This window comes from Urocitellus parryii, chromosome 6, assembly GCF_045843805.1.
Source record: "Urocitellus parryii isolate mUroPar1 chromosome 6, mUroPar1.hap1, whole genome shotgun sequence".
NCBI classification, from domain to species: domain Eukaryota; kingdom Metazoa; phylum Chordata; class Mammalia; order Rodentia; family Sciuridae; genus Urocitellus; species Urocitellus parryii.
Window position 1 is genome coordinate 89184401 of NC_135536.1, and position 14281 is coordinate 89198681.

The window sequence follows — 14281 nt, forward strand, 5'->3', positions numbered from 1 at the left end:
AGTCTCCCCTTTGTACCCCCATTCATGCATGCTCCCCATTCAGAAGCCCAGGTCTCTCTAAGGAGCACCCTACATTCTGCTCTATAATCTGGGCCAAGTTCCAGGGCCCTGAGGGGGAAGGCCCAAATAGAATCCCTGGGTGGAGAGGACTCCTGTGGACTTCTGGGAAGGGGCTGAGATGGACAGATACACTTCTGGCCTCTGGGAGGTGTTCAGATGGGCAGGCCTTGGGCAAGGTCCTCACCTGCAGGCCCCTGTGCTGGGGCTGCAAGGACTGCACAGATGACAGGCAGTGGCTATGGATCTTTCCCTCAATCAGGGCAGTTTTCTCCTGCATCCAGCCCTGAAGCTCTGTAACTGCCTTCTCTAAGCCACGGACCTCTCTGGCTGCAACCAAGTTCTGGGAGAGAAAGGAGGCCCTGCTAGGGCTGCATTCTGTTCCCAGGGTCCCTTCTCCCTGAGACATGGCCTCTTCAGCTACCTCCTTTTGAATGAGGATGTAGTGACTCATCCATGACCCCCAGGAAATGTCCTAGACGTGGCAGCTACACAATGAATGTGATGTTACTGGGGTTGAGAAGGAGCTTTCAGTACTCATCTCATGGAAGTGTGGCCCTGGAGTGCTTGAGGACACATCCATTCATGTAAAGAGCAGGCTGGTCTGTGGGAGGGTCTGGGCAGGCCACAGCTGTAGCATTTCTGCTGGGGCCAGGACAGGAGGAGTGGGTTAGCTTTGGAGCTGACTGCCCCAGGCCAGGATCCTTGGGCTGTGGGGTCAGTCAAGGGCTCAATGAGCTGGACTGCTCTCAGAAACCAGCAGCTATGGTCAAGAGCTAAGGTTCTGGAAGAAAACGGATTTCCTTAGTGAACAAACCCACTCAGAGCATTTAGATTTGGGGAGTGGGTGAGGGAGAAGGGGGAGAACTTGGCACTGCAAGAGGAGAGAGCACATGGAGTTAAGTGTGAGACTGTTGAAGAAGAGAAGGGACAAGGTTTGTCTTATTAGAACTGGAGCCCATGCTTGGGAAAGGGAAAGGCTTCAATGGATTTAGAAGCTAGCCAGACACACTACCTGCTGCTTCTTGAAGCTGTCGATGGTACTAGGAGGAAGCCAGATCAGTGGAGAGAGCTAGATGGGGGGACTGAGGCCCCCCACCTGCTTGTCTTTGGGAATTAGACCAGTGCACGCATGCACACACTCCACAGCTGATAGGGCTGCTTGTTTCTGGTCCTGGCAGTGAACAGGATGGGCCAGCCCCTTGGCTACCCTGTCCACCCTGGTCTGTGGGTGCCTACCTCTGTACGCACTTTGATTGTCCTGTCCAGCCTCTCCCAAGTGGCCTCAATGCGGCTCTTCTGGGCTTGAATCTGGGGATAGTACCTAGGTGCTCCTTTCTCCAGGGGCCTTGCCAGATCCTTCAGGGCCTGCACTTTGACCTGCCCCAGGCTCTGGATTTCCCTCCTGAAAGCATCAAACTTCTCTTCCAGCACCTGCAAGTTTGTGGAACCAGGTAGTGTCACTCTGAAGGTAGTGTCTAGAAGCCTGTGGAGCTCATGAAGAGCTTGGCAGGATCCAATGGCTACATAATCTGTTGGACCTGGTTCTAGAACCACAGGGATCCTCCTAAAGATGCCCCTTCCCATTTCCTTGCTGCACCCCCACAGCATCCCTCTCATCCTCAAACATAGGCCTTCCTCACTCTTTCTCAGCCTGAATTCACTGTCCCCCAGGTTTGCCCAGGACTGACCCACCTTGACACTCTCCAGATCCTGCCCATAGTCCTGGGACTCAGCGATGGCCACCCTTGTGGTCAGCCAGGCATCGAGGAGCAGGGTCTCTTGCTCCAGTTGGTGGAGCTGTAGCTGCTCCTGCAGGCCCTGCCCCCTGCCCTCCAACCTCCGGAGCAGCTGCACGTGGGCCTTGCTCACAGCTTGCAGCTGAGCCAGCACCTTGGGGCTACAGCAGGAAGGACAGTTAGGACTGGCACCCTTCTGCAGGCTGGAGTAGCCAGCCTCAGCCACCTCTGTGGGGGGCACCCTTCTCCTCCCAGGAAGGTGTGGCTGTGGCCCACCTGTCTGGGTTCTGCCTGCTGTCCAGAAGGGCTGCTGACCGCTGCAGCTGCTTCATGCGTTGACTGAATCCCTCCAGGTCTCTCTTGGTGGCCTCCAGCTGACGCAGAAGGGCCTGTGTGGCCTCAGCACTCTGGCCCATGTCCTCACTGTCAAGGACATGGCCCCGTTCAGCCAGCCAGGATCCTGCTTCCAGGAGCTGGGGTGACAACAGATCATTTTTTCCCTGGATGAAGACCCTGGGACTCCAGCCTGTGATTTGTGGCCTTGAGATTTAGAGCTGTAGTTGTCAGCTGGAATCCCCTGGTCGAGGTCCTCACCAACTCCCTAAGCCTGCGCCCCACCCTGGCAGATTCTCAACAGGTTTGGATGAAGTCTGAGCATCAGTGTGTCTTTTTCTTTTGTTTTCTTTTGAGACTGGATTTCACTATGTGGTCCAGGCTGGTCTTGAACTCCTGGGCTCAAGTGATTGACCCTCCCCTCCATCTTGGCCTCCTGAGCAGCTGGGACTATAGGGAACACTGCCACTCCTAGAGATCAATGTTTCCTGAAGGTTCCAGGTGATTCTTTTTTTCACACAAAGTAAAGACACTTTATTCTAGATTCTCAGGCATAGATTTTGGTTTTGCCACATGATATTAGAACAAGATTTTAGTCAATATTCCTTTCCATGTTTTTCCTTTTTACTTCTTATTACTTCATCTAATTTCTCTTCTTATACAAATGTATTCACCATTGTGAGGTAATTTAGGGAGAATCACAAGATGAAGTCTCCAGGTGATTCTGATGCAAAGCCCTGGCTGAGAACCACTGGTTTAGAAGAAACAGTGAAACAAAGCAAACAATCCAGTGGCCTGTTTTCTGGGGAACAGGCAGATGAAAGAACTTGGGACGTGAAACCTCTTAGTGGGGGAGAGAGAAGATGCACAGCACTTGGCCCTTGCAGGTGATTCTCAGGTCCAGCCCTCCCCAGCTGTGCTCCATCTTCTCACCTCCATCAGAAGCTGCTGGGCCTCCTGGGCCTGCTGCAACAGCAGTCTCCTCCGAGCCATCTCTGCTTGTAGTTGGTCCAAGGCTGCCTCCAGCTGCTGCACCCGGGCGGCCACCTCATGGGCAGCAAAGTGCCCAGCCTGCACCAGCTTACGCCCTGTGCCTACCACCACCTGGGTCAGAGCCTTGTGGCTGCTCATTTCATTCTCCAAGTTCTGTGGAGGAGGAAAAATAAAATAAAAACAGGGATGCTCTGACACTTGGGGTGCCTCAAGGGTTGTGCCTGAAGCTTCATGGCACCCCACAGACTTGTTCCCCTGTCCCAAGTACACAAAGAATCCATGGTGCCCTCCAAAGCAGGGAGAGCCTAGTTGGACCATAATGCATGTTCCTTATCTGTGAACCCTTCCCACTTTTGAAGGCAGCACCTCCCAGCATGAGCCAGCACCTGGTGCTTCTCCTGCAGGTGCCGCACAGCACTCAGGCTCTGGCCATAATCCTGGGCAGTGGCCAAGGGCAGCTTTTCCTGCACCCAGGCCATCTCCTCATCAACATCTCTGAAGAACTTCAAGAGGAGGCTCTGGGCCTCCAGGGCTGCCCTGCGCTCCTGCAGGGGCTCTTGAAGACTCTGCAACCTGCAGCAGGGGAGGGCAGAAGCAGGAGAGGAACAAGTCATCAGAACTGAGCCTGGACTATGACGTAGAATTTACCCCCTTCTGTGACCCTCATCATGGACTAGGGGAAAAAATGAGAAGACATGAGCTGGGAAGAGGGGCGGGTGTCCCTCTAGGGAACGGAGGAAGAGGAAGAAACATGCTTATCTACCTCTGAAGCAGCTGTTGGGCCTGCTCTTCCACATCTTTGGTGAGGCAGTAGCCATCCCGCTTGAAGGTCTGGGCCTGACCCAGTAGGACCTCTGCCTGCCTGGTCTGCATGTCCAGGGCTACTTCCAGTTCCCCCTGTGCCCCCAGGAGCTTGCCTACCCCAGGTAGGTTCTGGCCTGTGAAAGGGGCTTTCAGCTGGCCCTCAATGGGCTCCACCCCGCTCTCCAGCTCCTCTACACTCTGCTGTAGATGTAGGACCTGGGGCAGAAATGACAAGGTATAAGGGGGAGGCCATAGCCCACCCAACTGCTCCATAGCATGTCACAACCTTACCTCACAGGCCTTCTGCAGCTTGGTGACTTTCCTCTGGCAGTTGGCCTGCAGCTCAGCCCAGAGCTCTTCCAGTTCCTGCAGCTGCTCTTGAATGGTCTCTGAGGCTGGGTGGCCCCCATGAAGCAGTCTCTGCCCCTCCTGCATTCACAACATGACATATACCTCACAGACTCAGGACTGCTGGTACCATGGCCCTTGTATTGGCTTCAATGACCAGCCCCACAGCTATGTGATCTTGGGCAAGTTTCTCAGCCTCTCTGAGCCATATGTTCCTCATCCATATAGTGAAGATAATAATAGTAATTTGTTTAATTGAGATAGAGTGTGTGAAATACTTAGTAGGTCACTTTATGTCAGCCTGGAGTCGAGACCTGCCTTTGTAGGTAGAAAAGGAAATGTTTTTAAAGGTGTTATGTCTTGCTGCCTCTACCTACATAACTGCTTATCTGCACTTAACTGCACTTAACATGTCAAAATGTTACCTTTAAGATTATTGAAAAGTCACCACTTTTGGAGAGGGAACCCGGAGGAAGAACCTGCTGCATGCCGGTGCATGCCACTACATGTCAGTGCGAGGCACTAGCACAAGGAAAGCACTTGATGAACATCAGCTGTCACAACCATGGTTCCAGACCAGCTTCCAGGCTCTGAGGGGCAGTCTGTGGCCCCCTCAGCCCCATGGTGTCTCACCTTCTGCAGCTCCTGTTGCTGGGGAACACTCGCATCCAGCTCAGCCTGGAAATGCTGCTGCTTCCATAACTGTGCTTGCAGCTTGGCTGGGTCCTGCCAACCTTCTTCCAAAGCCACCAGGTTCTTCTCCCTCAGCCACGTGGCCAGCTAGGTGCATGGGGAGGACCAGGTTCTGCGGCCTTGGACTCTCCTCCCTTCCTAACTTCTGGGGTGCCCTGGAAGAAGGGTGACCTTTCCCTGGGGCATCTCCTTCCCCCACCCACAACCATTCCTGCTCCAAGAAAGGAGAACCTCGAGCGAATCCTGCAGAAAGGTTTGCAGCTGCTGCAACTCCTCCAGCTGACGACCCCGGGTCCTTACTCGCTCCACCAGTGCTTCTTTCCTGCAGAAGGAGGGTCTCATAGGCCCCCAGTCTCACCCATCAGGACTTGGAGCTGCTACAGGTGTGTATATGCGTGTGTAACATGTGCACATAGCCTAGAACATCTTTTCTTGGCATCACAGTCCTGAATCAGGTTTCCTTTGAAATCCAGAAACATCCCCTCTATATTAGTGTTTTTTGTGAGCTGAGCTATATCCCCTACGTTGAAATTCTAGCTCCTGGAAATTCAGAATGGGACTGTATTTGAAGATAAGGTCTTTGAAGAGATAACCAAGTTCAAATGAAGTCATAGGGGTGGGCCTAATCTGATAAAATAAGTATTCTTAATGAGGTCACAGAAACACCCAGAGAGGAAGGAGACCATGTGAGTCCAGAGGGAAGATGGCCACCTATAAGCCAAGGAGAGAGGCCAAGAAACCGACCCTACTGACAACTTGATCTTGGACCTCTAGCTTCTAGAATTATGAATAAACAAGTTTCTATTGTTTATACTACCCAGCCTGTGGCATTTTGTTATAGCAGTCCAAACAGACTTATACAGTATCTAAGCCACTTTTTAATTATGCATTATTAGTAGTAAGAATATTTTAAGCAGGCACTCCAAATGTAGATAGATAAAGATAGATAATATTTAACATAATTTATGATTATGACAATTTAACACTTGAAATGTAATATAGGTATATATGTTATACACCAATTTATGCATTTTATATATGTGCTTCTGTACCACTGTATTAAGTACATTGCCACATACATGAAAATAAAGATTGTAAATGAGACCTACAAGAGATATAGAAAAAGAGGTTCTCATATCCCTTCACCCCTGTAGACGCTGTACACTTCCCCACCTGAGTTCCCCACACTAGTGAGAGTGTGAACCCCACTGCCAGAGGCTATGGTGGGTGGTGGAGGCATAGATGGGCCTAACTGAAGGGAAACCTCCTCCTGAGGGTGGCAGAAACCCCGGAGGGGACAGGGTGGCACTGTGCCAGAATCAGCCAGGCCTGCCAGGAGCCACCCAAGGTGACGGAGACCAGCAAACCAACATTTTCCATTTGTCATTTCAAACACTTCCTCACACAGGTGAGGTCCACCTGCAAGAATGGAGAGGGTACATGTATGACTGCTCGTGTGGAGCGACTCCACATTGTGCACAACCAGAGAAATGAGAAGTTGTGCTCCATTTGTGTACAATGAATCGAAAAGCTGTCTGCTGTCATGTGTAACTGATTAGAACTAATAAAAAATAAAGTTAAAAAAAAGAATGGAAAGGAGATGGCCGGGCTGGGGATGTGGCTCAAGCGGTAGCGCGCTTATCTGGCATGTGTGCGGCCCTGGTTCGATCCTCAGCACCACATACCAACAAAGATGTTGTGTCTGCCGAGAACTAAAAAATAAAAATATTTAAAAAAAAAAAGAAAGGAGATGGCCTGGAATCACAAAATTAATAGGCCCTGGTGGGCTCTCTGGGAAGGATGGTCCTTGCTGATGTGGGGTCCAGCTTTTGGCCATATCTGCCTCAATCTTAAAGTTCAAGAGCTGGACGAGGCAGCGGAACTGGATGAGCTTTCATGAGAAAGAAGGCAGAGTCTGGCGTCTCATAAGTGTGAAGCTCATGTGTATCTGTGACTGAAATTACCTAAGTGTAAGAGATCTGCTGCCTGCCTGTGACTGAGATGCCCCAGCCCCCTGGAGACAGTATTTTAGCCCCTTGTAGGTTCAAGACTCCTCTATGACAGAGAGGAACTTGCCTCAAGTTCCACCTGTAGTGAGTGGGTGGCAGAGGAATCCAGGGCTGTCTGGCACTAGAGGGCTAATGCTTAAGCACTGTGCTCTGGTGCCTTCCCTTTCATTAGATTGTTTGCCCTCTAAGTTTCTGAGTGTGTGCTTTTTAGTAAAACTCCCTTTTAGGGCTGTGGCTGTGGCTCAGTGGAAGAGCGCTTGCCTGGCACGTGTGAGGCACTGGGTTCGATCCTCAGGATCATATAAAAATAAACAAACAAATAAATAAATAAATAAAGGGATTGTGTCCATTTACAACTTAAAAAATATTTAAAAAGCTCCCTTTTATTTCAGCTGAACGAAGAAGGAAGTGGGATTACAGGCCAATACGTTGCAGGCCAATACATTGCAGGGCAGGAGGGGTGGGGACTGTAGCATCTGAGCTCAGCCCTTGGAAAAGGCTGGTGAGCGTGAATTAAGGGTAGAAGGGTAGAAAGGGAAGAGCTGGGATGCCAAGTGCCCATGCCAGCCCACCCACAATTCCCATCACCCCAGAACTACAGGCACCTCAGGAGCATGGCCTGCCACTTGGTCAGGGCACTCTGGGCCTCTGGCTGTCCAGCCTGCTGTAGGCTGTGGGCTGTGGCCTCCAGTGTGCTGATCTTTTCCATCTGTACCTTCAGGCCCTGCTCAAGCCTCTTGTGCTTCCATAGGAGGGTCTCCACATTGGCCAAAGAGTCCTAGGGGGAGCAAAACCAGATGGTGTTCACAGGGCTGTCCCCTCCCTGTCCTAAGCTATCTGCTCCTCACATTCCAGAGCCTTCCTGCTAAATCCTCTTCCACCAAAGAACTTGCTCTGTCCAAACCCATCTCTTGAACCTGTCAAGGCTGCTTCCAGCTTTCTCAGCCAGGGGCATTGGGTCTAGAGTCAATTTCCAGGTAGGCAGAGCTTTCCCCCTCTCTTCTGCACTCCCAATGAGACTCTGTCAGCCTGGAATTATTTTCTGAGGTCTCTATAAGTTCCACTTGTCTGTCACAGGGTTTGGGAGGCGGTGGAAAAAGTGAAAAGTGTGGGAAGAGAGGAGGGCAGTGATGAGGTGGGTGGGAGGGAGGCGAGGAGGGGACAGGGCCACAGGCTCACTTTCTAGCTCTCAGGGTATTCCCCAGGGTATGACCCTGGGTTCACGAGAAGCACTGATGGGTGAGTAACTGCTCAGTGTCTGATGTGCTGGAGGAAGAGGAGGGGACCCTTGGCCTGGGGAGCCCTGCTGGCTCGACTCCATCCTGCTCGTGTACCTCCTCTCAGACTCCTGCTGGGCACCTACCCCAACACCCTCACTGATTGGGGAAACTTCCTGGCAGTATAGCCAACATTCCACCTTCTCCACAGAGCTCAGAAATAGCTGGTGAGAAAAGATAAGGCAAAAGAAAGTCAGCAGAGTGTCTAGTTGCTTCAGGGGAGGTGACCCTTTGGGGGACCACATGGGGAAACCAGGGGCCCAGCTCCAGGGATCAAGTCCATGCCAAGCCAAACCTGTTGTGGGCAAATTAAGCAGGGACAGGCGGGAAAGCCCTAGCTCAGTAGCCCCTCTGGCTTTGGCTCTGGAAAGCCAAAAGTACTGTGGGACCAGTGCAGACCCTGACAGTGAGGACAAGCTGGACACTGGGGTGGTACCTACCTGCAGCTCCAGGGCCTGCTGCAGCTGCCGCTGGTGCTCCTGCCAAGCTCCTTGCAGGCCACTCAGCTCCTGTTCTAAAGCAGCCAGGGCCTGCCGAATGCCAGGAGCTGATGGGTGCCCAGTTGCAAGGAGGCGCTGCCCAGTGCTTTGAACCAGACTGATGCTGTCTCTCCGGGCATCTATCTCAGCCTGGAATGGAACTGGGCTCAGATCCTCCTGCAGGCTGAGGGCTGCAGGAGGCCCAGAGGGAAGGAGAGAGGTGAGAAAGACAGCCGAGGGGTGGGACAGAAGAGGACAGAGGAAAGCAGGAGACAGAGAAAGGATGCAGGACAAATGGGAATCAGGGGAAGGGGCAGCAAGGAGGAGATAAAGTCCAGAGAGGCCCAGTGACCCTGCTGCTCACCTTGCGTGCCTGGTGCTCATCTAGCATGTGTCTGGCTCCTGCAGGGCTGCAAGGGGCACCTCGCAGGTCCATCTCAGCCCGCAGCCTCTGGGCCCAGACCAGCAATTCCTGCAGCAGTGCCTGGAGCTTCTGTGCTTGGTGCAGGGCATCCAGCAACTCCTTCCTACCCACAGGGCTCATCGGCTAGTCCTAGGCCACCAGTCCCCTCTTTCCCCATGCCCACCCACGTGGTCTCCTATCCCTTAATCCCCTCAGCACACAAGAGCTCTGTGCTGGGAATGAATGAGTTGGCAATACAGAATCTTAGGGAAAAACAGGGACTGAGGGGAAGTATGGAGACTAAGATTCTGGAGGGAATGGGTCAGTGAAGGAGTGAGGCCCAGGGGGTTCATACCACTTCTGGGCTCTGCTCTGGAGTTGCCACCAGCTGCCCATCATCTCTTGCTTCTTGTGACTGAGGCCATGGGCTGCCCCAGGTCTTCTCTGGCAGAGGTGGCCCACTTTGTGCTCAAGGGACTGCAGAAGAAGTCAGGGTCAGAGGCTGGGTAGGGGAGGCTCTGGCTGTGGAAAGCCCCTGGCATGTGGCTTGCAGGATCTTAAAGCCCTTTCTGCCTTCTGGCTGCTAGGGACCACAGGAGGAGGCAATCATGGCCTGGACCGACTTGTACCCCCAGCTGCATACCTCCACCTGAACCTGGATGAGGCCCATTTCCTGCTCCAGCACCTTGTGTTTCCACATCAGCGTCTGAATGCTCTCCAGATCTTTCTGACCCTCTAGGGTCTGGATCAGGGATCCCTGAGGGGTGAGGGAGAGAGGCCATATTTATGGGTTTGACCTTAGATTCTTCCAGTTCCCTCACTGCAGAGGGCTAGGCAGCCCCACAGTGGCAATGTGGAAAGAATCCTCTTAGGTAAGAATTTTTCTATGTGTGGTGTTTCCTAATATTTTGTTTCTTTTGACTCCCATCCCTGGGGAGTTGGAGACCTTGGAGGAAAAGGGGCAAGCAGCACAGAGTCCTGGGTCTCTCTGTGTGAGGGTAACTGGAGGAGGAGGAAGCTGGGTGGGCCCAGAAAAGGGCCCTGTTTCACGTGGGACTTCCCAGGTTGCATGTGACTTTACTTCCTTCTGAACAGCTTTTAGCGCCTATATCTGTGTGGTGGTTGAAATTACCCTGGCACAAGCCTCCTGTAAGGTTTTGGCTTGCTCAGGGGCTGGAGGAAACAGAGGGCGTGTTCTGGCCTCTAGTCCTATAGCACATCTGGGGAAGAAAATGAGCAGGTGGGCTGGCTGTGGAGCCTGCAAGTGGGTCTATAGTCTGTTGTTGATCCCTTATCAGACACCCCCAGTGGAACTCTGATGGGGCCAACCTCTAAGTGCCTAGCTGAAGAGTGGAACACCGGGATACTTTAGGTCTACTTCCCTGACTCAATGCACAAGGGTCCCCTTTTTACTGCTTACCTTCTCCCCAATCCTCTCAGTGATGTCATCCAGCTCTCTGCACAATGTATGTATCTCCAGGGCCCCTTCAAGCTGCTGCTGATACTGGAGCAGGTTGCCTTGGAAACTCGCCCACCTGGCCAAGGGGTGGTAGTAAAAAGGGGAGCCTGAGATGGCTGTCTGCCCATCTCCTGGCCCCCCTGCCCTGCCCAGTCTGGGACTGGCCTGTTGTTGAGCTGACTTCGCCGCTGGCAGATGGTCTTGACCTCCTCAGGGTCCTGGTTCTTGAGCTGCAGTGATAAGTCACTGATGCTCCTGATGTAGGTGTCACCCACTGTGTCCTATGGGGGAGGTGCAGGTAAGGCCACTGGTACCACCTGCTCAGAGCCCCTTCCTGGCACTTCAGTTGGCACTCAGGAACTAGGAGCAGTGTGTTTGAGGCACATGAAGCAGTTGCTTCCTTTCCTGTGGCAGGGCCAGAGGCCACCCCTGCCAGGAAGAGTGAATGATATCAGCTTAGAGTCATCAGCTCCAGAATCTCTCAGACCAGGAGATCCTCTCCCAGGGATCAAGACCAGAAGCTTTTAAAGTTAAAATGCAGGGGCTGGGGCTGGGGCTGAGTGGAAGTGCTCGCCTAGCACATGTGAGTCACTGGGTTCAAACCTCAGCACCACATAAAAATGAAATAAAGATATTGGGTCTGCCTACAACTAAAAAATAAATATAAAAAAGTTAAAATGCAGCTTGTTGGAATAAAAGAAGGAAAAAAAAGGAGTAGAGGTACATGGTGTGTTCCAATCTTCTACAGTTTGGGTGTCCTGCCCTCAATGATTAGCCTGGGTTGAGGCTACTTCCAACTCTTTCCCTGCTATACCATCTGGCACAACACCTGTATGGTACAATTCTACCACAAGCAAAGGACATGTTCAGATTAGGCAATGCAGCCTTTAAAAACCATCATATAGGGCTGGAGTTATAGATCAGTGATAGAGTGCTTGCCTTGCATGTGTGAAGCTGGGTTCTATCCTCAGCACCACATAAAAATAAATAAATAAAGGTATTTTGTCTATCTACAACTAAAAATATTTAAAAAAATAAAAACCATCATTTTTTTTTACATCAAGGAGAGGAGATTAGCACATCTGAGTTCTAACAGCTGATTGTGAATACATTGCCAAATTGCTTTCTTCTATACCACATAAGAGAAACAGTTTTGGTGTAATTCATGGGGAGGAGATAAGAAGGGATGCTAAGATACTGAAGTAGCCACACTGAGGGAGGGAGGGATTGACTACCTACTACACCCAGGCATATGCAATCTCTTTTAATTTTTTTTCTGAAATAATTATAGATGCATAGGAAATTGTAAAAGTAGTACAGAGAGGCTCCATGTACCTTCCCTAAGCTTCTCTCTTGGTGACATCTTATGTGCTATGATACAATAATAAAACCAGGAAATTCACATCGGTATAATACTATTAACCAAACCAGATTCAACTCAGCTTTCATCTGTTGTTGCTGGTGTGTGTGTGTGTGTGTGTGTGTGTGTGTAGGAAAAACATGTCTGTGCAGTTTTTTCACAGGTAGAGACTCATGTAATTGCCCCCCACCTCTGAGGCAGGCATGATCCTCAATACAGAGGTGAAGAAACGAAGTCCTGATCAGAAGGAAGCTGACTGCATGTGTGCAAGCGGTGAATGCAGAACTGACACTTGGGCCACATCCTTCTCTGTAGCCCATGTTCTTTCACTGCTCCCAGCTGCATTTCCCAAAGGGGGATGCTGTGCCCAACCCCTCCCTGGCAGAGTCCCTTACCCTGGCCGTGGCACTTCGGACATCACGGAGCCTTCTGCAGAGCCGCAGGCAGTGCTCCAGGTCCTGGCCCAGGTCACCCGTGTTCACCATCACCTCCTACAGAGGCCAAGGGAGGGGAAGACAGCATGCTGAGCTCTGGCTCCAGGCACTCAGTCCCCTGGCACCAAGTACTGGGGTAGGAAGGGGCAGGTAGACGCTTTGGGACTACCTTCCAGGACAACCTCCTGTCAGGGAGCCAGAGAACCATGGGCCTGTGCTCCTCCCTGCCCCAATTCTCAGCCTCCAGCCCCCAGCCAGCCCCTGCTCAGCTGGGTCTCCACCTTTTTCTGGATCCAGGCCTCTGCAAGGTCCACTCTCTGCAGGAACTCCAGGAAGTTCCGCTTGTCTTCCAGGTCCCGGCCCCGGAGAGCCACCACCTGCCTCAGCTTCTCCCAGTGCTTCTGCAGCACCTGTAGCCTCTGAGCAACCTCTCCTGCCCGAAGGTGGCTCTGTGCCAGGAGAGCTTCCCCCTGCTAGGGAGAGAGGGGACAGAGAACTTGCAGGTGCCTTTCTTCCTGCCTGAGACCTTACCCTGGGTCATCCTGGAGTCCACACTTTAAAGCAGGCTATAACTTAGGGCTGTTGTTACCTTGGCAACTGAAGTCATGACCTGCTGGTGGGCCTGGACCTCAGACTCAAAGGCCTTGTGTATCTGGAGGTGCTTCAAATAATCTTTCAGGTCCCTAGGAGGGATCAGCTCTCTCAGCTGCTGTGCCCGCTCCTGAATCCAGTCCTCAGCCTGGTGGGAGTGGAAACATAATTCTGTGATGCCCCAACCTCCAGGCTGCCCCCTCAGCTGAGACCAGGAGGTGGGTTACTGGCCAGGGCCAGGGCCGGCAGTGTGTGGTATATTAAATGGGTTCCAGAAGGTAAATTAGATGTCCCAGGCCTAGCTGGCTCCTAGCCACAGGAAGTGGCTAGGTGAGGGGGCTTTCGGTGGATCTCGCTTCAGAGATATGACCCCTACTCCTGGGATCCTGAACTGTTCCGCTCATTTCCTTGCCCCTTTGTCCTGGCCTGGCTAGCACTCAAGAAACAAGTCTCCACACACTTGCTTAGAATCAAATGTTCTGTCCTCCAGCATGGTGCCTGGGAAATAATTTAACTCTCCAAATCTCAGTTTTCCTCATTACAGGATTATGGTATAAAAGTCATCTCCTTTCTTCTGTGGTGCTGGAATTGAACCCAGGGGCCCTGAGCTACACGCCAGCCTTTTGTATCTTTCATTTTGAGACAGGGTCTTGCAAAGATGCTGAGGCTAGCCTCAAACTCCTAGACCTCTTGCCTCAACCTCTCTAGTAGCTGGGATTCCAGGCGTGTGCCACTGTGCCCAGCTTGAAGGTCATTTTAATCTTCCAGATGTGGCCCAAATGGAAAGCACTTCCAGATGTGGTCCAAATGGGTGGTGGGTGGCCCTCTTACCTGGCCTGCAGCCCTGGTGAAGCTGGCTATCAGCAGGGAGGTCTGCAGGGCGTGTCCTCGGCTCTCTGCCAGCTCCTTCACTAGAGCCCCGTGCTCCAGTATGCTGTGAAGCAAGTCCTGTCTCTTGGTGCCTGGGATCACCTTCAGCTGCTCACACAGAAGTGCCTCCTGTGAGGCAGAAGCAGGGCTACTGGTTTCTCACCCTGGGAGATTAGACTCGGACTAGCCCCAGGACTCACAGTCCTTTCTTCCAGAGTCTTGGAGTTTTTTCCCTCAGCCTAACATTGCCAAGGGCTGGCCAATCCGCTGCTCCCCGGTAACCATGTGACATGAACAGAACCAAGCACCCACTGTGGCCCCTCCAGCATTGCCCACCTCATCCCTGACCCTCACTTAAGGCACACATACTACTCTGCCCCATAGATATATCAGTGCTGCCTCTGGGTGCTTGCCATGTTCCCCACACAAGAC

The 14281-nt window shown here is 52.1% G+C and overlaps 1 protein-coding gene across 1 annotated transcript in view; it reads right to left on the bottom strand.

Annotated features, from left to right (window-relative positions):
• Sptbn5 (spectrin beta, non-erythrocytic 5) overlaps nucleotides 1–14281 on the bottom strand; it is a 47543-nt gene that overhangs the window by 4741 nt on the left and 28521 nt on the right. The window contains 23 exon segments of the mRNA XM_077799784.1: nucleotides 245–400; nucleotides 1297–1491; nucleotides 1753–1957; nucleotides 2073–2269; nucleotides 3063–3275; nucleotides 3509–3695; nucleotides 3886–4142; nucleotides 4218–4355; nucleotides 4908–5054; nucleotides 5199–5289; nucleotides 7582–7754; nucleotides 8340–8417; nucleotides 8694–8882; nucleotides 9097–9271; nucleotides 9494–9612; nucleotides 9779–9892; nucleotides 10556–10670; nucleotides 10760–10875; nucleotides 11386–11391; nucleotides 12371–12445; nucleotides 12670–12861; nucleotides 12978–13127; nucleotides 13811–13978. Coding sequence (XP_077655910.1) covers nucleotides 245–400; nucleotides 1297–1491; nucleotides 1753–1957; nucleotides 2073–2269; nucleotides 3063–3275; nucleotides 3509–3695; nucleotides 3886–4142; nucleotides 4218–4355; nucleotides 4908–5054; nucleotides 5199–5289; nucleotides 7582–7754; nucleotides 8340–8417; nucleotides 8694–8882; nucleotides 9097–9271; nucleotides 9494–9612; nucleotides 9779–9892; nucleotides 10556–10670; nucleotides 10760–10875; nucleotides 11386–11391; nucleotides 12371–12445; nucleotides 12670–12861; nucleotides 12978–13127; nucleotides 13811–13978 — 3456 coding nt within the window.